Source organism: Erythrolamprus reginae, unplaced genomic scaffold, assembly GCF_031021105.1.
Source record: "Erythrolamprus reginae isolate rEryReg1 unplaced genomic scaffold, rEryReg1.hap1 H_5, whole genome shotgun sequence".
In the NCBI taxonomy this organism is placed as follows: domain Eukaryota; kingdom Metazoa; phylum Chordata; class Lepidosauria; order Squamata; family Dipsadidae; genus Erythrolamprus; species Erythrolamprus reginae.
In genome coordinates, this window is record NW_027248506.1 from 635,845 (window position 1) to 662,188 (window position 26,344).

Genomic DNA, 26,344 nt, shown 5'->3' on the forward strand with positions numbered 1-26,344 from the left:
TAGTATTTCCTCATTTCTCTTCCCTACGTGAAGGGGACAGAAGACTTTTGGGCAAAAGCAAGAAATGGACAATACTGAAGAAGAAGGAAAGATAGTGGACATCTTTCTATTTGGACCGGGAGTCACTGCTCACAGTCACTCATGCCCTCATCACCTCGAGGCTCGACTACTGCAATGCTCTCTACATGGGGCTGCCTTTGAAAAGTGTTCGGAAACTTCAGATTGTGCAGAATGCAGCTGCGAGAGCAGTCATGGAATTTCCTAAATATGGCCATGTTACACCAACACTCTGCAGTCTGCATTGGTTGCCGATCAGTTTCCGGTCACAATTCAAAGTGTTGGTTATGACCTAAAAAACCCTTCATGGCACCGGACCAGATTATCTCAGGGACCTCCTTCTGCCGCACGAATCCCAGCAACCAGTTAGGTCCCACAGAGTTGGCTTTCTCCAGGTCCCGTCGACTAAACAATGTCGTCTGGCAGGACCCAGGGGAAGAGCCTTCTGTGTGGCGCCCCCGACCCTCTGGAACCAGCTCCCCCCGGAGATTAGAACTGCCCCCACCCTCCTTGCCTTTCGTAAGCTCCTTAAAACCCACCTCTGCCGCCAGGCATGGGGGAATTGAGACTTTCCCTTCCCCCTAGGCTTATAAAATTTATGCATGGTATGTTAGTATGTATGATTGGTTTCTTAAATTGGGGTTTTTAAAATTAACTTAAATATTAGATTTGTTTTCATTGTATTATTATTGTTGTTGAGTCTACAGAGAGGGGCGGCATACAAATCTGATTAATAAGTAAATAAATAAATCTTCCATGAAAATGAGTCATTGCACAATTAGGAAAGACTTTGACCTGGATGAATTTATTCTTAAAAAGTACAAAGTGGAGGATTTGGGTAATACTTTACAACCGTGAAAAATGGATTACAAAATCAATGAATTACGTAAGCTTCCTGTGCAAGTAACTGATCTTCAAGTACCAGATGCCTGGTAGATATCATTAATGATGGCTGATTCCACAGAGTTTGTGGAAACAGAGTTTGTGGGAGATATTCGTTTCTTTCATGTACACGGAACTTATTTTAATCTGGTCCAACAGGGTAATTTGTTGTTTAATCTTATAAAATATGCCGGCAGAAGCAAGCCAAATAAATCATTCTGATTTCTTTTATTCAAACATGACCAGAAATTTTGTTTTTAGATTGAGTGGCGTCAAAGCACTTTTTAAAGGGGCAAATATAGTAAGCATTTAAATTAGAACACGAGAAATATAATTAACCAAATAACGTATTTGGAATGAAAATAACAGTAAAATAATTCCAATTTGCATAATAATAATAATAATAATAATAATAATAATAATAATAATAATAAGTAAATAATGATTTACTGATTTAAAAATAAAGTAGGATACCGTGTTCTTTAAGTCTCATTTAACTTCACTCAAGGAAGAATAAAATTTGAAGGAAGGGTAGTTTCCTAGAATTGAGGTATCATAGAGAAGGGCCTATTTCTTAAGAGCACTAACATTATAAATAATAAGATAAAATAGAGGAAATAAGGCCTCCAAAACCCAAACCCGAACTTTTGCTGAACTTCCAGGTTCCGCATTCGGGAGAACACTGAGAAGCCCCCCGGCTGTTCCGTGACGTGATAGCTGGGCGGCAGGGCTTCTCGGTGCCCTCCCGAACGCAAACTTTTGCCAAACTTCCGGGTTCGGCATTTGGGAGAACGGCGAGAAGCTCCCCGGCTGTTTCGGGAGGTGATAGCCAGGGGACGGGGCTTCTTGGCACCCTCCAGAACCTGAACTTTTGCCGAACCTCCGGGTTCGGTATTCGGGAGAACGCTGAGAAGCGCCCGGCTGTCTCAAAAGGTGACAGCTGGGCGGCAGCACCCAGCGGAGTGCCGTTTTTTACGATTTTTTTTTTGCTTGCACGCATTCATTGATTTTACATTGTTTCCTATGGGAAACATTGTTTCGTCTTACAAACTTTTCGCCTTACGAATCTCCTCCCGGAACCAATTAAGTTCGCAAGACGAGGTTTCACTGTACTGTAGATTACAAAATGTAGAAGCATCTCCACTACTTCTTAAAAACAAAAACAACCCCCAACCCTTATAGAGTAATTCTTTTTTTTTTTTTTTTTGATACCTGTTATTTATAAAAACAAATAACTGGAGAAAAAATGGAAAGGATGATTGTAAAAAGAAAACAAGGCAACATTCTGCTGAAAAGTGAGTTAGCATGTGTTTATGCCATCTGCTCTTCATTCTTATATAGCGCCGTGTGGGTGGTTATTACAGCGTTAACTTTTGCAATCAAAATGTTCCAGAAAGTGTCAATATTAGCAGTGTGGAAAGCATTAAGACCATGTGAGGTAACACAGCACAAATTCAGAGGACTGAAAAATTTCCTGTCGACTTGTGCCACCGATCACAAGTCCCCGTCTTGGGTACATTTAACTTGTGAATATCTAAAATATTACACACAGAGATGACATCTGGGTCATAAAATGCCTCAAAGATATAACAAATCATATTGCTGACAAAAATTAATGCTAACAAAGCATACTTAGCATAAAGTAAAACTGGCACACAAAAAGAGAGAAAAAGGTAAAATAGTTTGGGGCAAGTAATGATTTTATCTTTTTTCAAGAACATTTATGTCTACTTCCAAACTTCCCTAAGGTTATAATTCCTTAGAATGAAGAGCTTTGTTAGATATTTACTTATTTGTAGGGAGATTAAAAATTGATATTATGATAACATTCTTCAAGTATATAAAAAAATGTCATAAAGGCTTTAATCTTAATCAACCCCAACTATAGCACATTGTAGAATTGAATAGAAGAACAGAAAGAGGTCATCTAGCCCAACCCCATCCTTAGGCAGAAAACACTATACCTAATCAAGTGGCATCCAACATCATTTTAAGCGATGGAGCATTTAGAACATCTGGAGGCAAGCTTTTTCACTGATTAATTGTTCTGTCAGGAATTTCCCCCTAAATTCTAAGTTTATTTATTTATTAGATTTGTATGCCGCCCCTCTCCGGAGCCTCAGAGCGGCTCACAACAAAAACAACGTGACAAATCCAATATATTAAAAGACATCTAAAAACCCATTATTCAAAACCATGCAACACAATCATACCATACATAAACAATATAAGCCCAGGGGTATTTTAATTTCCCCCATGCCTGTTTTCCAAAATTCTCATGGAGCCATGGTGGTGCAGTGGTTAGAGTGAAGTACTATATATTTGCACAAACACTTGAAATCCTTCAAAGTACTGTCCTTGGGCCTCTACACATTTTTTCCAGCGACTCTGCCATGACCGGTACGCGCCCTGGAAGGCGTCTTCGGGGACCTCTCGCAAGGTCTTCGTCACGGCTGATTGGATCTCTTCTATGGATGAAAAACGCGCCTTACCACAATGTGCTACAAGTCCGCAGGTTCCTGGCCAAACACCAGGTGCCAACGCTGCCCACCCCCCTATAGTCCTGACGTCACCCCAGCTGACTTCTTTTTGTTCCCTCGGATTAAGGCAGCCCTGAAATGAACCCGTTTTTCGTCCATAGAAGAGATCCAATCAGCCGTGACGAAGACCTTGCGAGAGGTCCCCGAAGACGCCTTCCAGGGTACGTACCGGTCATGACAGAGTCACTGGAAAAAATGTGTAGAGGCCCAAGGACAGTACTTTGAAGAATTTTAAGTGTTTGTGCAAACCTGTTCAATAAATTACTTTAAAGAAAAATAATTGCATTACTTTTGGAATGCACCCTGTATATAAGGAAATAAACATGACTGGAGGGATTTTTTAGATCTAAGGGAAGAGCATCTAATGTACTATCAAACTGTAAAAAAGAAAGTTATATCATCTGGTATATTCCACCACAAATATCCACAGCAGCTGGTGGGGCAGGTTTGCAAATCAGGTAGTATATTTGAGCCTGCTTTAGAATTCTGAACTGATGCAAAAATAGCATGAGGGCACAACTTGGCATCAATTCCAAAAGGCTTTCGCCCAGATTGACAGATACGTTGAACATAGAGTCACAGAATGTAATAGTTGGAGAGGATCACGTACATTATTTTAAATATTAGATTTGTTATATGTTGTTTCACTATTGTTGTTAGCCGCCCCGAGTCTATGGAGAGGGCGGCAAACAAACAAACAAACAAACAATCTAACTCAGAGGTTTATTCAGGTATCTTTTAGCTGATTTGCCTGAAGGGAGATCTTTAAACTACAAAATGCTAGCAATTAACTGAACACAACAAGAGACAAAAACATTTCCTTTTCTTTGGGTTGCGTTGCTGAAAACACTGTCCAATTGCATCTTCTGCAGAGAAAGTTCAGCTCTTGTATTCAAACAGTATATTAGCTTGGCTGCATAGTTAGAGGTATAACAAGCAGGAAGAGAGAGATTGTGATCCCCTTATATAGAGTGCTGGTGAGACCACATTTGGAATACTGTGTTCAGTTCTGGAGACCTCACCTACAAAAAGATATTGACAAAATTGAACGGGTCCAAAGACGGGCTACAAGAATGGTGGAAGGTCTTAAACATAAAACCTATCAGGAAAGACTTCATGATCTCAATCTGTATAGTCTGGAGGACAGAAGGAAAAGGGGGGACATGATCGGAACATTTAAATATGTCAAAGGGTTAAATAAGGTTCAGGAGGGAAGTGTTTTGAATAGGAAAGTGAACACAAGAACAAGGGGACACAATCGGAAGTTAGTTGGGGGAAAGATCAAAGGCAACATGAGAAAATATTATTTTACTGAAAGAGTAGTAGATGCTTGGAACAAACTTCCAGCAGACGTGGTAGATAAATCCACAGGAACTGAATTTAAACATGCCTGGGATAAACATAGATCCATTGTAAGATAAAAATACAGGAAATAGTATAAGGGCAGACTAGATGGACCATGGGGTCTTTTTCTGCCGTCAGTCTTCTATGTTTCTATCTGCAGATTAGTTTTCCCCAGATCAATGCTCTTATTGAAGACATCCGAACAGTAAACAGGCTGTGGGAAAACCGTCACTTATCATCCCAGGAACCAGAGGGAAAGTCAAAGACAGAAGTAAGACATGCAGTTCCTGCTGAAATAAGAGCCCTCTCATTCATGCTCCACAAGCCATCCTACCTTCCAGGTTGTCGCTGCACAAGGTTGAGAGGTCCAGACGAGGCACTTCCGATAGGAAATCGTCCTCCTGGCCATTGATTTCTTGATTCCTCTGCAATTTGACCTCAGGAACCCCGGGATGTTCCTGGATCTTCATACTTGAGCCCTGCAACACAGCCCCCCCCAAAGCAAAAAAAACGTTTTGCAAAATTCAGTATAAACGGGAAGTACAGATGTAAATAATTGCACAAAACCCAAAACAAGCCCTTTTCCTTTCTATAGACAAACTGAAAAGATGGGAGCTTTTGGGGTATTTTTTTTTTAATTTTCTCCACCATAAAATAAAACAATATATAGCTATAAACACAACAGCAAGGCTTGAAATCGATCATATGTAAACTTTTCTTATTACTCACTCAATGGAGGCTCTTATCTCTCCTTGTCTAAAATTTTCTATTCACTTTATACAACATTATCTATTCTTAAAAATCTAAATAAAAATTCTTCCTCTCCATCTCACTATAAAAATTGACATTACATCAATGCAAAGAATAATAAAATCTCTTTTATCTAAATTTCAATATTGTGTCATATAGCTAATATATAATATATATTAATCTTTATATTAATCTTTATTAATCTTTAAGCAAATATATATATATATCTTTAGTAAAAGAAACTATTCATAATATATCACCTACTTCACAAAATAAAGTTCTATATGTTTAAAATCTAAACAATACGTAAATTATGTGTTATATCATTATATAGTGGTACCACCACTTCTCATCTTTGCCACCTGGCTTCCAAAATTTAAATCAAATTTCCATGTTTCAATTTTTCCCAAAATTAACCAATTACTAATACATACACATCACTTAGTTTTCTACCCAATTATAAAACTTCCCCCAAATTTTGTAATAATCCGACAGGAGATTTTTAGTATCCGGTCTTTTTTTTCCAAATTACTTCCTCAAATGCTCATGGATCACTTACACTAGTTAAAAACAAACAAAACCCAAAATGTTAATTCCAAAAAACCTTCTTGATTGAAGAAACAAGAGAAAAGAGTTCCGAAGTTGCTTCTCTCCAACTGAGCAAAACGATTGGTAGAGTTTATCCTTGAACGGCTTGAAAAGGCAAAGCTATGAGAGCAACCGCTACAATTTCCCCCCCCTTAAAAGTTCTGAATCCCCCCCCCCCAAATGCATCACCTAGCAGGCTGTGGTTGCTAAGGCTACGGTGCAACAAAATCTCTCTTGCAAATTGAGGAGACTCCCGTCTTCCTTCTTTCTCCTTCCCTGCGTTTGCAGACGGCAGTAGAAGGAAAGCGATGTGCAGGCGGAGGCTCTCGCCAGCGAGCTGTGCTGCGGTATAGCTCTCCAAATGCCAGCGGAGTTGGGCTGGCGTTGGCTTGTACGTCCTTGGCTTCCTGTGGTTGTTTTTTAGCTGGGTGTGGGGAACGCAGGCCTATTTATAAAGGAGCTCTGGGATGTTACATGCCGCTGTTGCGCAAACCAGAATCATAATGGGCTTTGGCATTTAGTAACTGGAAGGGGTAAGGGCCCGCCGAGTAAGCCACCGACCAGGAATGCCTTCTGTTCCAACAAATCTTCATCTCTCTCGCTCTCTCTCTCTCCGTCAATCAATCTCCAAGTTAAAAAACGGCTGGGGAGACGATCTAAAAAAAGCAATGTTAAAAGCGGTGTCCCCCAAGGTAGTGTACTGGGAGCAACGCTCTTCATTCTGTACATCAGTTTCCCAACCTTGGCAACTTGAAGATATTTGGACTTCGGGAATTCTGGGAGTTGAAGTCCAAATATCTTCAAGTTGCCAAGGTTGGGAAACATTGCTCTACATCAATGACCTTCGCGATTACATCACAAGCAACTGTGTCCTCTTCGCCAGCGATGTAAAACTCTTCAACACCACCGATAACACAACTATTCTCCAAAAAGACCTTGACGCTGTTTCTGAGTGGTCTAACACATGGCAACCAAATCTCAACTAGCAAATGCTCCACATTGGGAAGAAGAATCTGAACTCCAAATATGAACTGAATAATCAAATTATCACAGATAATCCCCACTCGGTTAAAGACCTGGGTGTATTAATAACAAAAGACTTAAGTGTCAAAGCCCACTGCAACAACATAGCCAAGAAGGCTTCAAGAGTTGTAAACCTAATCCTACGTAGCTTCTGCTCTGGCAATCTCTCACTACTCACCAGAGTTTACAAAACTTTTGCCAGACCCATCCTCGAATACAGCTCATCTGTTTGGAACCCATATCGCATCTCAGACATTAACACCCTTGAAAATGTCCAAAGATACTTCACCAGAAGAGCCCTTCACTCCTCCACTCGAAACAGAAGACCCTACAAGACTAGACTTTCAACCCTGGGTCTAGCAAGCTTAGAACTAAGACGCCTTAAACATGATCTAAGTATTTCCCACAAAATTATAGGCTGCAATGTCCTGCCTGTCGGCGACTACTTCAGCTTCAACCACAACAACACAAGAGCACAGAACAGATTTAAACTTAATATTAACCGCTCCAAACTTGACTGTAAAAAATACAACTTCAGTAACTCAGTTGTCGAAGTGTGGAACTCATTGCCGGACTCCATAGTGTCATCCCCAAACCCCCAACACTTTACCCTTAGATTATCCACAGTTGACCTCTCCAGATTCCTAAGAGGTCAGTAAGGGGTGAGTACAAGTGCACTAGAGTGCCTTCCGTCCCCTGTCCTATTGCTCTCCTATATCTCCTATACCTTTCTTCTTTTCCTATATTTATTCTATTCTTTCACTTATATATTTTATTCCTATTTCTTCTCTTCTATTCTTTCTTAGATATATTTTACTATGAATATATCATCTATAACCTTCAATATATATTTACTATATGTATATCCAATATCCCATTGTGCAATGGACAAAATCAATCAATAAAATCAATCAATAAATATAATGTACGCTCGAAGAAAGAAACGAAAGCATTTTGCACCGTGTCCAGTCACCAGATACCCGATATGTCCTATGTGCATCTGGACAGGTTAAACTCTTTGCCCTCTTGTTCCTGGTTTGTACATGTCTGAGTTTATATTTGGGGCATCAGACAGAGCATGCTGTCTTCATTTGCAAAACGTAGAGGGGTTTATTTTTATTTATTTATTTATTTATTTTATTTATTTTGTCAAACAATTATAGGGTGGTAATTTGTATGAATAAAACATTAGATAAGTAATGATAAAAAAAGTAACAAAAAGACAATAGGACAGGGACGGTAGGCACACTGGTGCACTTATGCACGCCCCTTATAGACCCCTTAGAAAGGGGGAAAGGTCAATTGTAGATAGTCTAAGGTTAAAGGTTTTGGGGTTAGGAGTAGAAACCCCAGAATCAGGTAGTGCATTCCAGGCGTTGATTACTCTGTTGCTGAAGTCGTATTTTTTGCAGTCAAGTTTGGAGCAGTTGACATTTAGTTTAAATCCATTTCGTGCTCGTGCGTTGTTGCGGTTGAAGGTGAAGTAGTCGTTTACAAGTAGGACATTTTGGTATATGATTTTATGAACTATAATTAAGTCGGAACGGAGACGACAGAGTTGTAAGTTGTCTAAACCAAGAATTTCAAGTCTGGCGGAGTCAGGTATTTTGTTGCGAGAAGAGGAGTGAAGGACTCTTCTTGTGAAATAATTTTTAATGCAAAGGGAACATGCCTGATGTAGGGATACATATAAGGTCTTGTAAACTTGGGAGAGAAAAGAGACAGGGAAGGAAAAACGGCAAGAGAGACTTAAGAGACTCCCCTCTAACAATCCCCCAATATTTATCTATCTATCTATATATCCATCCATCCATCCATTTATTTTATTTAATTTATTAGATTTGTATGGTGCCCCTCTCCGTAGACTTGGGGATTAGAAAGGGCAGAAATAATAGGTGAAGAGTTAAAAGCAAGTTAACAGACACTATTGCAAAAAATAAATAAAATATGAACAACTCCATAAAGTTACCAGACGGTTTTTAACTTGTGATTCCGTTCTTTAGAATAATCAGAATCTATTTGTGCCGTCTGAAACTCTGTGTAATTCCCTGTAGTTCTTTTCCCCCCCAGTATTTGCAGCGGGAACTGTTAAAATTAATCCGCTTTGGAATTTGCCAATATGCTGAATTAAAAGGATGGTGGGACTTTGCTCCGTTGATTGTAATGCAAATAATCCGGGCTGCTTTCAGAGGGTTGCTTGGAAGTTCAAAAGCAAACGAAAACCAACAAATCTCAAATAGCACAATTATATCTACGTATGTATATGTATATGATCTATCCTAGTCTCCTTTGATTTTCAAATTCAGCAAAAACATGTGACATACTATTATTATTATTATTAATTAGATTTGTATGCCGCCTCTCTCCGTAGACTCGGGGCGGCTCACAACAGTAATAATAACAACTCTAATAATTAAAAATCGCTAAAAACCCCTTATTAAAAAGAAACATACATACAAACATACCATGCATAAACTGTATAGGCATTAGGAACTAAAGCTTCTATTCTGGCGTCTTGAAATATATTTTTACAACCCGACCAATCAGGCGCTTACAGTGGGGGCGTCTCTCTGACCTTCCTGCCAATCAGTTCACAGCTCTGTTGGGAGAATTGGTGCTAGACTTATGGTTGGGGGTCACCACAACACGAGGAACTGTATTAAGGGGTCTCGGCCTTAGAAAGGTTGAGAACCACTGGTCTACATTGTTGTGATAGGCACCTATTGCACCATTAACCACGGGCAGACTAGATGGACCATGAGGTCTTTTTCTGCCGTCAATCTTCTATGTTTATATTATTATTTTTATTATTATTATTTATTAGATTTGTATGCCGCCCATCTCTGAAGACTCGGGGCGGCTAACAACAATATAAAAAGACAATGTAAACAAATCTAATATTAAAAACAATCTAAAAAAACCCAGTTTAAAGAACCACTCATACATACAAACATACCATGTACAAATTCTATAAGCCTAGGGGGAAGTGAAATTTCAATTCCCCCATGCCTGACGACAGAGGTGGGTTTTAAGGAGCTTGCGAAAGGCAAGGAGGGTGGGGGCAACTCTGATCTCTGGGGGGAGTAGGTTCCAGAGGGTTGGGGCCGCCACAGAGAAGGCTCTTCTCCTGGGTCCCGCCAAACGACATTGTTTGGTTGACGGGACCCGGAGAAGGCCAACTCTGTGGGACCTAACCGGTCGCTGGGATTCGTGCGGCAGAAGGCGGTCCGGGAGATATTCTGGTCCGATGCCATGAAGGGCTTTGTAGGTCATAACCAACATGCTGCAACGTTTTTTTAAAAAACCCAGTCCTTCTTCTTGACTCTCGTACCTTTATCCAAGTCACGTAAAGCTAAACAAACATAGCAATTGAAAACAAAATGTCAGAGTCCACCGTAACAAGTCCTGTTCCCTCTAACTCTGCCGTGAAGGAAGAACATGACAGCTAAAGGAACATTTGAAGAACAGGTTTTGTCATAGGGTATAAATGAACTTCCCTTTCCTCCTCAAGACACACTGTACCAGGCTATTAATCTCCACTATGCTGTCACTGCTGAAATTTAAAACTACGGAAGATCTTTCCAAGCCAGGCGATAAAAACAGATCGAGCGAGCTAACACCTTCGACACCAGGGCCTGCCATTAATAAAAACCTGGACAGATCAATTGAGAATGTACACTCAGGACATTTTCTTCAAGGAAGAATCAAATATAGTGATACCTCGTCTTACAAACCCCTCGTCATACGAACTTTTCGAGATACGAACCCGGGTTTAAGATTTTTTTTGCCTCTTCTTCCAAACTATTTTCACCTTACGAACCTGCTGCTGCCGCTGGGATGCCCTGCCTACGGACCTTCCATTGCCAGCGAAGCGCCCGTTTTTGCACTGCTGGGATTCCCCTGAGGCTCCCCTCCATGGGAAACCCCACCTCCGGACTTCCATGTTTTTGCGCTGCTGGGATTACCCTGAGGTTCCCCTCCATGGGAAACCCCACCTCCGGACTTCTGCGTTTTTGCGATGCTGCAGGGGAATCCCAGCAGCGCAAAAACGGGCGCTTCGGCTGGCAAAACGGGTGAATTTTGGGCTTGCACGCATTAATCGCTTTTCCATTGATTCCTATGGGAATCATTGTTTCGTCTTACGAACGTTTCACCTTAAGAACCTCGTCCCGGAACCAATTAAGTTCGTAAGGCAAGGTATCACTGTATTGCTAAGGCAACATTCAAAAGCTATAATGCACCACTCAATCAATCTTATGAGAACTGATCAATATTAAATCAAATTGGCACCTACCTCAGATTTATATGTAAAACCACATTATTCCCTAGTAAATCGTGGTGCATTTTTGTCTCTGATGTCATTTGCACCCGAACGCCATCACTCTACTAAACAAATAATTCCCTCAACACGGTCAAATTCTTTACTAAGTCTGCACTTCTATTTCTATTAGTTTTTCCTATCATCCTTTTCCTCCCACTTAGGACTGTATGACTGTAACTTGTTGCTTGTATCCTAAGATTTTTATTAATATTGATTGTTTCTTCATTGCTTATTTGACCCCTATAACAACCATTAAGTGTTGTACCACATGATTCTTGACAAATGTCTCTTTTTCTTTTATGTACGCTGAGAGCATCTGCACCAAGACAAATTCCTTGTGTGTCCAATCACACTTGGCCAATAAAGAATTCTATTCTATTCTATTCAGCAAGGATTTTTGTTGTTGTTGATGTTTAATAAAAGGGTAACTGTCTCTCCCCCAAACCTTACGGGGTTGGTTAGGGAAGATTACCTCCGGAACCGTCTTCTGCCGCACGAATCCCAGCAACCGACAAGGTCCCACAGAGTTGGCCTTCTCCGGGTCCCGTCTACTAAACAGTGGCGGTTGGTGGGCTCCAGGGGAAGAGCCTTCTCTGTGGCGGCCCCAGCGCTCTGGAATCAACTCCCCCCAGAGATTAGAACCGGCCCCATCCTCCTTGCCTTTTGTAAGTTACTAAAGACCCACCTCTGTCCCCAGGCATGGAGGAACTAAGATAACCCCAGGCTTATATAGTTTACGCATGGTATGATTGTGTTGTATGGTTTTAATGTTGGTTTTTTTAGATGTTTTTAATATTAGATTTGTTATACTGTTATTATTTTGTTGTGAGCCGCTCCGAGTCTATGGAAAGGGGCAGCATACCAATCTAATAAATTATTATCATCATCATCATCATTATTATTATTATTATTATTATTATTATTATTATTATTATTTTCATTCCTGCATCTGGCAATGCAATGAATAATCCATAAGAGTTTCTGAAAGTTCAGGGTTTCTGCTTAGATTCAAAGAAGCTGCATTCCAAACATATATATGGATGGTTTTCGGAACAAATGTATTTTTATTTTTTGCTTCTGATGCCACTATTCAAGCACGATGACATGCCTATGTGTGGTATCACCCTTCTCCGTGCTTGTAGAAAGAGAGAACAGTGTGGGAAGCTTATAGGAAAGCCAAGAATCCCCAGTGCTGGGAAGTGACCACGTCCTGCCAACAAATAAGGAGGCATCGCATAGCCACACTAAAAAGCATGTTCAGGCTATCTATGGAGATTCTCAATCATTCAGGTCATGGCTTTTTCCCAAAAGGCAACTGGATTTTTTGTTTTCCTTCCTGGAGTCCACGTTTCGGCCGGCCAGGAAGGACGTCTCTGTGACATCAAAGCTCCGCCCATGGAATTCCCTATTGGGATTCCCCACTTCCGTTTGAGCCTCCCGACTGGCCCGACAGCTCCGCGGCTCTTTTAAAAAGCTAACAGCCGGGCGGCGGGGCTTCTCAGCGGCCTCCTAAACGCCGAACCCAGAAGTTCGGCAAAAGTTCAGGTTTGGCGTTCGTGTTCGGGAGGACGCCGAGAAGCCCCCCGGTTGTTTCAAAAAGTGACAGCCGGGCGGCGGGGCTTTTCAGCGGCCATCCGAACCCGAACTTTTGCCGAACTTCCGGGTTCACCATTTGGGAGAACGTTGAGAAGAGCCCAGCTGTTTCAAAAGGGGACAGCCGGGCAGCGGGGCTTTTCAGCGGCCATCCGAACCCGAACTTTTGCCGAACTTCCGGGTTCGGCATTTGGGAGAACGTTGAGAAGAGCCCAGCTGTTTCAAAAGGGGACAGCCGGGCGGCGGCGTTTTTGCGGGGTTTTTTTCTTGCACGCATTAATTCATTTTACACATTGTTTCCTATGGGAAACAATGTTTCGTCTTACGAAGTTTTCGCCTTACGAAACTCCTCTGGGAACCAATTAAGTTCGTAAGACGAGGTATCACTGTACAAAGATTAGACGTAGCAATGAATGATCCAAGAAACCTTTCCAGTAAAAGCATTTATTGAATGTCTCTAGTGTTCTACAATCAAGAAGAGCATCCCTAGAAACCCTGTTTATTTATGCCTATCTAAACACTCAAGTCAACCTTGGCTGATTTCAAAGACCAAGGCTGTACAGCTTGATAATACTTCTGTGAGAAATTGCCAAGAAATTGCCATGGCTGCATAGCTAGAGGTATAACAAGCAGGAAGAGGGAGATTATGATCCCGCTATATAGAGCGCTGGTGAGACCACACTTGGAATACTGTGTCCAGTTCTGGAGACCTCACCTACAAAAAGATATTGACAAAATTGAACGGGTCCAAAGACGGGCTACAAGAATGGTGGAAGGTCTTAAGCATAAAACGTATCAGGAAAGACTTCATGAACTCAATCTGTATAGTCTGGAGGACAGAAGGAAAAGGGGGGGACATGATTGAAACATTTAAATATGTTAAAGGGTTAAATAAGGTCCAGGAGGGAAGTGTTTTTAATAGGAAAGTGAACACAAGAACAAGGGGACACAATCTGAAGTTAGTTGGGGGAAAGATCAAAAGCAACATGAGAAAATATTATTTCACTGAAAGAGTAGTAGATCCTTGGAACAAACTTCCAGCAGACGTGGTTGGTAAATCCACAGTAACTGAATTTCAACATGCCTGGGATAAACATAGATCCATCCTAAGATAAAATACAGGAAATAGTATAAGGGCAGAATAGATGGACCAGGAGGTCTTTTTCTGCCGTCAATCTTCTATATTTCTATGAATGAGAAAGGAAGAGAGGAAGGGAGGAAAGAAGGAAGGAAGAAAGGAAGGAAAGAAAAGGAAGGAAGGGAAAGAAGGAAGGAAGAATCCACAGGAACTGAATTTAAACATGCCTGGGATAAACATATATCCATCCTAAGATAAAATACAGAAAACAGTATAAGGGCAGACTAGATGGGCCATGAGGTCTTTTTCTGCCGTCTGTCTTCTATCTTTCTATGTTTCTAAGAAACCTAAGGATTGCAGACTGGGAAGTCAGAAAAGCATTCCAGAAGAAACAATATACCGTTGCTTAGAAATCTACACGAGGTGTTCATGAAATTATTATTTATTTATTTATTTATTTATTTATTTATTTATTTATTTATTTATTTATTTATTAGATTTGTATGCCGCCCCTCTCCGTAGACTCGGGGCGGCTAACAACAGTAAAAAGACAATATGAACAAATCTAATATTAAAAGTAATGTAAAAAACCCCAATTTAAGAAACCAGACATACAGACATACCATGCTTAAATTTTATAAGCCTAGGGGGAAGAGAATATCTCAGTTCCCCCATTTATCACAGATAAACTCGACTCAGAGGGGACCAGACTATATTTAACGATGGATTTGGCGATGGGGTTAAAAACATTAGGTAGAGCTGCATTCTTATTTATTTTATTTATTAATCAAATTTGTATGCCGCCGCTCTCCGCAGACTCGGGGCGGCTAACAACAGTAATAAAACAAACAAATCTGATATTTAAGTTAATTTTAAAAAGAAACCCCAATTTAAGAGACCGATCATACATACAGACATACCATGCATAATTTTTTTTTATAAGCCCAGAGGAAGGGAATATCTTAATTCCCCCATGCCTGACGACAGAGGTGGGTTTTAAGGAGCTTACGAAAGGCAAGGAGGGTGGGGGCAACTCTGATATCTAGGATGAGTTGGTTCCAGAGGGCCGGGGCCGCCACAGAGAAGGCTCTTCCCCTGGGTCCCGCCAAACGGCATTGTTTAGTCGACGGGACCCGGAGAAGCCCCATATTCTTGCTAAATATACATTATCTTGACATAACTCTCCAATTGTAGCTATTCAACAGGGACCCATTCGCATTGCTGTCCCGTGGAGAGGATATTTTTGGAAGGGGAAGGATAAAAAGATCGCAAATTCTCCTATTGTACAACTTGCTATATAGACCCTCCCTGGCACGCTGCAATCTCATTGGATCAAAACATCAGCTCCAATTTAAACACTGCCTAGTTGTGCTTCTTTTACAACCTATTATAAGTATGCCATAATTCCATATAACCAGCAGCAACAGAATGTGAAGTTAGCCACGTACTTCAGCTTTCCAAGAATTCTTTTTTAAAAAAAGCTTTGCTAAAATATACACTGCTCAAAAAAATAAAGGGAACACTCAAAAGAACCCATCCTAGATCTGAGTGAATGAAATATTCTCATTGAATATTTCGTTCTGTACAAAGTTGAATGTGTACAACAGCCTGTGAAATTGATTGTCAATCAGTGTTGCTCCCAAAGTGGACATTTTGATTTCACAGAAGTTTGATTTACTTGGAGTTATATTGTGTTGTTTAAATGGTCCCTTTATTTTTTTTGAGCAGTGTATATTTTCATGATATTATTATTATTATTTATTAAATTTGTATGCCGCCCCTCTCCGCAGACTCGGGGCGGCTCACAGCAGCAACAGAAAACAATGTACAATACAAATCTAATATTACAAAGTTAAAAATCCACAATTTAAAAAACATGCACACAACATACCATACATAAACTATATAGGCCTGGGGAAGATGTCTCAGTTCCCCCATGCCTGACGGCAGAGGTGGGTTTTAAGAAGTTTATGAAAGGCAAAGAGGGTGGGGGCAATCCTAATCTCTGGGGGGAGCTGGTTCTAGATGATCGGGGCTGCCACAGAGAAGACTCTTCCCCTTGGGTCCCATCAGATGACATTGTTTAGTTGACGGGACCCGGAGAAGGCCAACTCTGTGGGACCTGACTGTTCGCTGGGATTCATGTGGCAGAAGGCGGTCCCGGAGATATTCTGGTCCGATGCCATGAAGGGCTTTATAGGTCATATATGCCTTAAGACAGGAGAGTCTCCGTTCCCTCCTCACTCCAGGGGAAGGATACTGCGAAATCTCCGTTCCCTCCCGACTTCTGGGGAAGGATAGTCAAAAATGTCATCCCACAGCCCTCAGTGGAATGGGGCTGAAGCCCTTCTTGCCGGAATCGTTTACAAGCTGCGTAGTTGCCATACCGCCTTTTTCAGGCAAGTTAAAAAGCCAGGAGGTGGGAGGGGTTTGCCTAACCCTATCCTCGTGCCTTCGAGAGCACCGCACTGTCACGTGTATCTACCAGCTCTTTGGATGAAGCCCTACTCACTGGGGGAGGGGAATCCCCCAATCTACCTTTCGCGGCTTCAGCGGTATTGGGCAAGCCCTTCTCGCTGGAAATGCTTCTTTTTGAATTTCAATTTAATTTCAATTCAAGATAGCTTTCAGGAATGGAACTCTTTTCCACACGTCTAGTCACTAAGATCGACTGAGTCAAAAGCTGGGGAAGCTGGTAGAGGAGGCCTGACTTTAAAGACTTCAGAACCAGTCCAATCAGATCCTAGATGGAGTTAACCCATTCCTGGATGCTATCTCCACCCACATTGGAAAAGATGTCTGCATATCATTAAATGATTTTAATTAGTATCAAAATTGAAGTTCAGAATAATCTGTGCTTAGAAATTTATACTCAATAAATATGTTAATTATCAAAGGTACTTTAATCTGGCATTTAAAAATAAAAACCTATGATATCTGAATGTTTCTAACAAAGATAGCTCTAATTATATTCCACACTGATTACTTCCACTTCATTATTAATGTTGCAAATAACAAAAGTAATGTAACAACATTAATAATGATGAAAGTAATTTATTATTTTGCAAATGGTACAAATAGACACAAACCTGATTGTGCATTAACAAACCGTCCTCATTTCTGCTGTCTTTGCTACAAAAAAGAAGAAAGAAGTATTAAGGAACATGTCATAAAGGATGCAACAAACCGTTTTTTAATAATCATAAAACCATTTTTTTTAAAAAGCAGATGAAAATAAAAGTTAAAATTTCAAATTCTGCTTTATAATTCTTTCTTTGTGACTTGCATAGAAAAGCCAAGAGATCAATTTACTATTAACACACGTGAAATACAATATGAATACATAAAATAAGGCATTCATTATAACGTTAAAGTGTTATAATGTTAAAACATCTTTTCCTGAAAAATAGCATTTTTAAAATGAGCACAGGCATAGGGAACCTAAAGTTAATTTCCCTCCCCCACAAGGTAAAGAAACTGGTTTCAAAGTATAATTGGATTTTTTAGTATATAGACCTTAACTGACATTTAAAAAATCTTTAATTTTAAGACAGAGTAAATTCTAAGAAAGTCACCTTTCTTCAGAAAACACCTCCATTTCATCTGGTCCTCTTCCATCTACATGTCTCAAGGAACCAAAAGTTTCCATTGCCTGTCAAACATCAAGCGAATTGCTAAGAATGATCATTTTAAATATCACCTCTCAAAACCTCCAAACCTAGTTGGAATTTCAACTCTCAGTGCACCTATACTATTTCCTGTGTTTTATCTTAGGATGGATATATGTTTATCCCAGGCCTGTTTCAATTCAGTTGCTGTGGATATACCAACCACGTCTGCTGGAAGTTTGTTCCAAGGATCTACTACTCTTTCAGTGAAATAATATTTTCTCATGTTGCTTTTGATCTTTCCCCCAACTAACTTCAGATTGTGTCCCCTTGTTCTTGGGTTCACTTTCCTGTTAAAAACACTTCCCTCCTGAACCTTATTTAACCCTTTGACATATTTAAATATTTCGATCATGTCCCCCCTTTTCCTTCTGTCCTCCAGACTCTACAGATGGAGTCCATGAAGTCTTTCCTGATAAGTTTTATGCTTAAGACCTTCCACCATTCTTGTAGCCCATCTTTGGACCCATTCAATAATCATGTAATTATGAGGTAGAATAGAGAAGAGTTCTTCTTTTTTTTAAATAGAGTTTATTAAATTATATAAACAATGTCGTCTGGCGGGACCCAGGGGAAGAGCCTTCTCTGTGGTGGCTCCGACCCTCTGGAACCAGCTCCCCCCAGAGATTAGGATTGCCCCCACCTTCCTTGCCTTTCGTAAACGCCTTAAAACCCACCTCTGCTGTCAGGCATGGGGGAATTGAAACATCTCCCCCTTGCCCATGTTGTTTTGGTGTATGATTGATTGTGTGCTTGTTTTTTATATATATTGGGGTTGCTTTTATGAATTTTTTTTAACCTAAAACTGTAAGTAGATTGGTAAATATTAGATTTGTCACTATGTACTGTTTTTGCCATTGTTGTGAGCTGCCCCGAGTCTGCGGAGAGGGGCGGCATATAAATTCAATAAATCTAATCTAATCTAATCTATATACATATCTAAAAGACACACATAAACAGATCATTGTATTCTTAATTTGTGAGTACAATTATAGATTGTCTGTTAAAGGACAATACAACATATAGTTCCATCCCTGCTGCCTCTTGCAGCATATCTTATTAATCCTCCTGAGTTTCAGAACTATTCTTTCCAAAGGGCGTTTGAATGCTTTGAAAGCAGAATCTCCTTGGAGTAGGTTTACTTAGTTGGATTATTACTTTATTGCCTTAAAGATTAGAAACAACCTTTGTGGGGAAAATGGACAGCCTATATATAATTGTATGCATGCACTCAGGCACGCACGTATCTGTAAATAAATAAAACCATGACGTAAAACCAAGATAGCTGGTTTCACAGGGTGTTAAGCTGAAAGCAAACAATGACATGTATCCAGTTAGTCCTCAACGTACAACCAAAATTGAGACCAAAATTTCTGTTGTTAAGTAACACTTTTGGTTAAGTGAATTTTGCCCCATTTTACAATCTTTCTCTCCAGTTGTTAAGTGAATCAAATCACAAAAAGGGATCACATGATCTTGGGACACAACAACAGAATCATTCTTAGATAAAGATAAATACTACTTAATGATACACATATTGACAGCAGTTAGAATGGTGATAGCTCAATGCTGGAAGCAACCTAATTTACCGGATGACTCACCGATCTTTAATAAAATTATGTCTTGTGCAGAAGCAGACACGTTAACTCTTAAGTTAAAAAATAAAGAGGACTCTGTTTATTATAAAATTTGGAACTCATTCTATGATTGGTTCAAGAGAAGGAAACAAAGCTCAAATTAAAATATGACAATAATAATTTGCTTTGGGGTTTTTTTTTTGGTATGATACGTATGTAATAAGTTTATGGAAATAAAGATTTTAAGGGAATTAAAAGCTTAACAAAGAGTGTATAGAAGGCGGCTAGGAAATAATTTATTGTAGATAAAATATGGATAACCAAAATGATCATTTGTGGATACCGGTTGTATTTACCAGAATATTGAATATATAACAATACAAGAAGTTACATTTTCCCTCCTTAGATGATGATGTAAATTATACATTAATCGTTACTTGTTAGGGTGTTGTTGTTTTGTTGTTGATGTTGGATTTTTTGCTTTTGTTTTTGTGCTTTGTAAATGTATGTTTGTCTATTTTTGGTTGTTATGTTTTTAAAGAATTTAAATAAAAACTATTTTTTTAAAAATGAAAGCTCGACTTTCATAATTTTGCTTACCAAAGAACTCTCTTGGTTGTCGTTAAACTCAGATAGTTTGGTGCTGGATTTCTGACGTTTCGGTTTACTTCTTTCGCCAATGTAACCAGAGTTGTTCTCGTGACATTTTTCCACTTCCTGAGCATTTAACATACACTCTTCAATGCTACTGAAGCCAGAAGGAATATTCTCTTTATTGATGACCTCTCTACATAGGAAGAAGGGAAAAAAGAGATGGCACAGACTACCAGGTTGTTTGGGGAAGAGTGCTCTTTGCAATACAAAAGGAGTGCTTAGTTTATTTTGAATTTTGTGATAAAGAACATTGTTTTGAATTTTCAAATGTGTGTGTATCTGAAATTTGTACCAGTTTTTTGCAATTACAGTATTCCCTCGATTTTCGTGGGTTCAAACTTCGCGAAAAGTCTATACCACGGTTTTTCCTGCTGGATGACATCATGTGTCATCGCCAAATCTTCGTCTGCCTTTAATAAATATTTTTTTAAATAAACTTTAATAAATAAACATGGTGAGTAATAATCTAAATGGTTTCTAAGGGAATGGGAAATTGCAATTTATGGGTTTAAAGTGTTAACGGAAGGCTGGTGAAACTGTTCATAGCCAAAAATAGTGTATTTACTTCCGCATCTCTACTTCGTGGAAATTCGGCTTTCGCGGGCAGTCTCAGAACGCATCCCCAGCGGAAATCGAGGGAACACTGTATATGCAATTGCAACCATAGCGCATTAAAACTGTCTCATAGGAGAAGAGGGAGAAAAAAAGAAGAAAAAAGCAAGCATACCTATCTCTGGCCCTTCGGCCTTCATCTTGTTCCTTATGATGTCGCCTGCGCTGCCCAGTATATACCCCAGTAGCTGTTAATGATGTTCCAGATTCAGATTCTTCAGAACTTTGACCACTGGAGCCATGGACATCAAAAAGATGCTGTTCCACAGCTGTCCGGATCGTCTTTTCTAAGAATCTGTTAAAGCAAGATAGGTTACACACTCACATGCATATACACAGGTATTAATATATTTTTTAAAACAATGTACCATATTTTTCGGAGTATAAGACGAACCTTTTTCCTCCCTAAAATAATTTGGGTGCATCTTATACTCTGAATGTAGCTTTTCCTTTTCAACTCTAAGTAGCTGCAAACGATCTTATCAGTTCCTATCTTATCTTATCAGTTCTTATCTTTTTATTGTGACTCTCTGCGAAGAATGTTTTCCAAGCCCTAAGTCTTTGCAGGGTTTTTTTTCCCATTGGCCTAACTTGCTCCAAATGTTTCTTTCCAGCACTAACCAGGTGTTAACGGTGTCCCCAGCTCTTACTTGCAAGCGCTTTCATTGTTACTCTCTCCATATAAAGTTTTTTTTAAGCCCTAACCAGAGGATAAAATACTGTGCTGAAGCCGAGCAGAAGGTGGTAGGCAGATGAAGACCTGATAAGCAGATTCTTTCCACTATTTTTCTACCCCAAAACTAAGGTGCGTCTTATACTCTGAAAAATACGGTAATAATGAATTCCAAAATGTGAACCATTCAATATTTTTACATGTTTCATGGCACCGGGCCAGGTTATCTCCGAGACCGCCTTCTGCCGCACAAATCCCAGCGACCAATTAGGTCCCACAGAGTTGGCCTTCTCCGGGTCCCGTCAACTAAACAATGTCGTTTGGCGGGACCCAGGGGAAGAGCCTTCTCTGTGGCGGCCCCGGCCCTCTGGAACCAACTCCCCCCAGAGATTAGAATAGCCCCCACCCTTCTTGCCTTTCGCAAGCTTCTTAAAACCCACCTCTGTCATCAGGCATGGGGGAATTGAGATATTCTTTCCCCCTAGGCTTCTACAATTTATGTATGGTACGTTTGTATGTATGATTGGTTTTAAAATAAGGGTTTTTAGCTTCTTTAGTATTGGATTGTCACATGTTGTTTTTACCACTATTGTTAGCCGCCCCGAGTCTACGGAGAGGGGCGGCATACAAATCCAATAAAATGAAATGAAAATGAAATGAAATGTTTGTAAGTGTATGCCTCAAAAATGATTTGCAAGTAGTGTTTCAAAGATGGCTTAAGTTCTACTATTAAGTTCTACGTATTCCATTAAGAGACCAACTTTTTTCAGGCTTCTGCATAAAAACAGAAAGGAAGGGACTTCTGCTATAAGAGTGGTCCTAGTTTGAATGAAAAGATTCCATAAAACAGCAACATTTGTTTTTTCCTCGTGAATTTATTACTTTGCTTGGTTAGATTCATTAAGTCATTTGTCCCATTAAAATATATTTGTATTTTTGTATCTTTTAATGTTAAGAGATTAAGAAGGTTATTTATACAAATAGGTTTGCTAGCATTTTCTACCCAGATTGATTAAAATATAGGTGGGATAAATACATTTGATTAAAAAAAAAAAATGAAGGTCAGGAAAAAAACCCATGACAAAACATAAAGGAGAATATTTTTTTTAGAGATACGAGATCTGTTCCGTAGAGATATGTTCCCAATTTAAAATTGGACGTTGCTGATAAATGTCTTTCATTTTGCGGTGTCCTTGATAAAAGAATTTAGACAATAAAGTATGTTTTTCAGATACCTGAGATACTACCGTGTTTTCCCGAAAATAAGACACTGTCTTATATTAATTTTTGCTCCAAAAGTTGTGCTACGTCTTATTTTCGGGGAGTGCCTTATATTTCTTAAATAAGACAAATTCACAGGCAGAAAAGCTGACACCCCCAAAGAAAGTGTACCGTACGGTACACTGATTACGGTACGGTACCTGTCAGTATGGCACACACACACACAAACGACGGCACTTATATGGTACAACAGTCTACTCCCGCTATTGCAGCTTCCGGCCACAAGAGGAGCTACAGTCTACGCACTGTAGCGGAGACTGTAATGGCGGTGAGACAGCAGCAGACTGTGTCTGCTGTACTGGACGGTACAAAGCGATGGAAGGGGCCAGCAGGGGACGCCGCATTATTACGGTTCCGCTATGAACAGCGTTGAATGGTACCGTATGTTTTTCCACCGTACCGTATGTAAACTTTACGCCTTATTTTCGGGGGGTGCCTTATATTAGCAAATTCTGCAAAACCTCTGACATGCCTTAATTTCGGGGTACCTCTTATTTTCGGGGAAACAGGGTACCTTCCCCTCACCGCTAAAAAAAAAAAATCTGTACTCTTTCTCTTTCTTTGACTGAACAACTGTGGGTTGTATCTGTATGAGAGCCACGATTTATTTTATTTTATTTGTCAAGCATATATAAGATTACAGGAAAAAGTATAAACAGGATTATGAGTTGCTACTGCAAACACACAATTCTCTGCCTTAATCAAAGTAATCAACCTTTTCCTTCTTTACCTATGTGTTTTTTTTAATATAGAGCTCCCTCTATTGATGATTAAAAAATAGCTTTTAGCATTTGCTTAAAAAAAAATACTGTGGCAGACCAACAAGTAGAAACAGTAGAATCAGGAGCCAATATCATGCATTACCCAGCGACCAGTTAGGTCCCACAGAGTGGGTCTTCTCCGGGTCCCGTCAACCAAACAATGTCGCTTGGCGGGACCCAGAGGAAGAGCCTTCTCTGTGGCGGCCTCGGCCCTCTGGAACCAACTCCCCCCAGAGAGTAGAATTGCCCCCACCTTCCTTGCCTTTCGAAAGATGCTTAAAACCCACCTCTGCTGCCAGGCATGGGGGAACTGAGATACACTTTCCCCTAGGCCTTTACAATTGTATGCATGGTATGTCTGTATGTATGATTGGTTTTATATAATGGGTTTTTAACTGTTTTTAGTATTGGATTTTGTTATATACTGTTTTATTGCTGTTGTTAGCCGCCCCAAGTCTGTGGAGAGGGGCAGCATACAAATCCAATAAATAAATAAATAAAATAAATTACCCTATTTAGGAATCACTCATTAACAGGCACCCAAGGTTTTTTCCCCCTTTCCATTAGGTGGCTGTACACAACTGAAACCATTCAAACCACACAATCACAACCTTAGCTTCTATTGTGTCTACTACTAGTGCTATCAAGAACGTTTTACATTTGCCACACGCACACACAAATCACAAGGTATTTAACAAGGAAAAACAAGAATTAAAGAAAGTGATAAAAAGAGAAAAAATGACTTACTCTCCAGGAGCAGGGATGTTGTGGACTTGTTGTGATACGTGAGCACTGTATAGAAAAGAGGTTACGAATTAGGTGTAATTTCTAAAGAACTTAAGAAAAAGTGGTTCAAAAGTTCATTTAAGTGCTAAGTGATATATTTAAAGAAATACATTTTACTGAACATTTATTTACTGTTTTACTGAAAATTAAGCAATTGGTTCCAAATAATAACGCATTTTCACTGGATTATGTTTGGATGTTCAAGCGTATCATTCCATTCTTTAAGATGAGTAACAGAAACTTTTTTCTCTTAAATTACAGATTTGTATTGAAACAACTGTGATGATGAGAACATATATGAGAATTATGACTTCCTGGGAATACTGTAATGATCTCACCATTGGTTCCAGCAAAGCAATTGGCAATGATCCCAAACCTCAGAGAAAGACCTAAGTTATATATACAACAAATTAAGAAATGCTGGCTAGTCTCACATATTTTGCACAAAATTTAAACATACACTTTTAAAAACTATCCATAATACATGAAGTAATTGCTTTTTAAAAAGGAGCATAAATCAAAATCAATGTAGCAAAGTCCATTGCATTTGATCAACAAGGTTTTTTTTTCCTCCCATAGCTATCCTCCCACGTCTAATGAAAGCCAAATAGGAAAAATAATGAGGTGAAAATATATACTTGGAACTATTTTAAATTCTTCTGCCTCAAACAGTCTCATTAGCTATGGTCAAGCCCATGGAATGTTACTACAAATAGTCAGGGCAATATGTCATAATTTCTTCCTGATCTAATGATAGAAGCAGATGTGCTAGGAAGCCTTGAGGGTTCGTGTCCAAAGCTCATATCTTTAATCTGCAAGGCATGGTTATACAGTGATACCTCGTCTTACGAACTTAATTGGTTCCGGGAAAAGTTCGTAAGACGAAACAATGTTTCCCATAGGAATCAATGGAAAACCAATTAATGCGTGCAAGCCCAAAATTTACCCCTTTTTCAAGCCAAGGCGCCCATTTTTGCGCTGGTGGGATTCCCCTGAGGCTCCCCTCCATGGGAAATCCCACCTCCAGACTTCCGTTGCAAGTGAAGCGCCCGTTTTTGCGATTCTGGGATTCCCCTGAGGCTCCCCTCCATGGGAAATTCCACCTCCGGACTTCCGTGTTTTTGCGATGCTGTAGGGAAATCCCAAGAGGGGAATCCCAAGATTGCAAAAACAGGCGCTCCACTGGCAATGGAAGTCAGGAGGTGGGGTTTCCCAGTGACGGAAGCCTCAGTGAAATCGCACCATTGCAAAAACACAGAAGTCCGGAAATGAGGACTTTCCTCTTTTAGGGAAGAAAAAAGCGCCTCTTATGCTCTGAAAAATACGGTACTTTCATGCTGCAATCTGCTACAAAGACTGTGATCTAGATGTGACAATGAACTTAAGTTCATTTAGAAACATAGAAACATAGAAGACTGATGGCAGAAAAAGACCTCATGGTCCATCTAGTCTGCCCTTATTCTATTTCCTGTATTCTATCTTAGGATGGATGGATTTTGTGCAAAAAGTTCATAAAGGGAGACCACCTACGTCTCCAAGATGGAATTTACAGGTAAAGAAATAGATGCTGTGACGATTTCAAGTAAAGGACACGGAGGGAAAACCCGAGTATGAGATTTGCCCTGTCTTTAGGCTCAAGTAGAGCGAGACGGTCAAGTTACGCTAAATATGTTGGGAGGCCTTAGGTGGCCTCTCTTCTTTGGAACCAACGCAACCTGCTAGCTCATTGCCAAGTTCTCACAACATTCAATGGCCACTCCAGTTGTCTTTTGTCATATAAGGTTTAATAAAATGGGCATGGAAAAGTTTCATGCAACAAGATGTCTTAGGTCATCGTGGGGCTTCCAAGATTTGCCCATGTTTCTTCAACACTCAGTGGCTTGCATTGGCTGCCGATCAGTTTCCGGTCACAATTCAAAATATTGGTCATGACCTTTAAAGCCCTACATGGCAGTGGACCAGAATATCTCTGGAACCGCCTGCTACCGCACGAATCCCAGTGGCCAATAAGGTCCCACAGAGTTGGCCTTCTCCGGGTCCCGTCGACTAAACAATGGCGTTTGGCAGGCCCCAGGGGAAGAGCCTTCTCTGTGGTGGCCCCGGCCCTCTGGAACCAACTCCCCCCAGAGATTAGAACTGCCCCCACCCTCCCTGTC

At 40.0% G+C, this 26,344-nt stretch overlaps 1 protein-coding gene across 3 annotated transcripts in view; it reads right to left on the bottom strand.

Annotated features, from left to right (window-relative positions):
* LOC139155738 (protein FAM13A-like) overlaps nucleotides 1-26,344 on the bottom strand; it is a 118,144-nt gene that overhangs the window by 28,352 nt on the left and 63,448 nt on the right. For all 3 annotated transcript variants that reach the window (XM_070731009.1, XM_070731010.1, XM_070731008.1), the window contains 6 exons: nucleotides 24,150-24,194; nucleotides 20,803-20,982; nucleotides 20,022-20,208; nucleotides 17,752-17,828; nucleotides 17,266-17,308; nucleotides 5,158-5,302 (listed from right to left, as the gene is read on the bottom strand). In XM_070731009.1, the coding sequence (XP_070587110.1) occupies nucleotides 5,158-5,302; nucleotides 17,266-17,308; nucleotides 17,752-17,828; nucleotides 20,022-20,208; nucleotides 20,803-20,982; nucleotides 24,150-24,194 (677 nt within the window). The remainder of the gene's footprint in view (nucleotides 1-5,157; nucleotides 5,303-17,265; nucleotides 17,309-17,751; nucleotides 17,829-20,021; nucleotides 20,209-20,802; nucleotides 20,983-24,149; nucleotides 24,195-26,344) is intronic.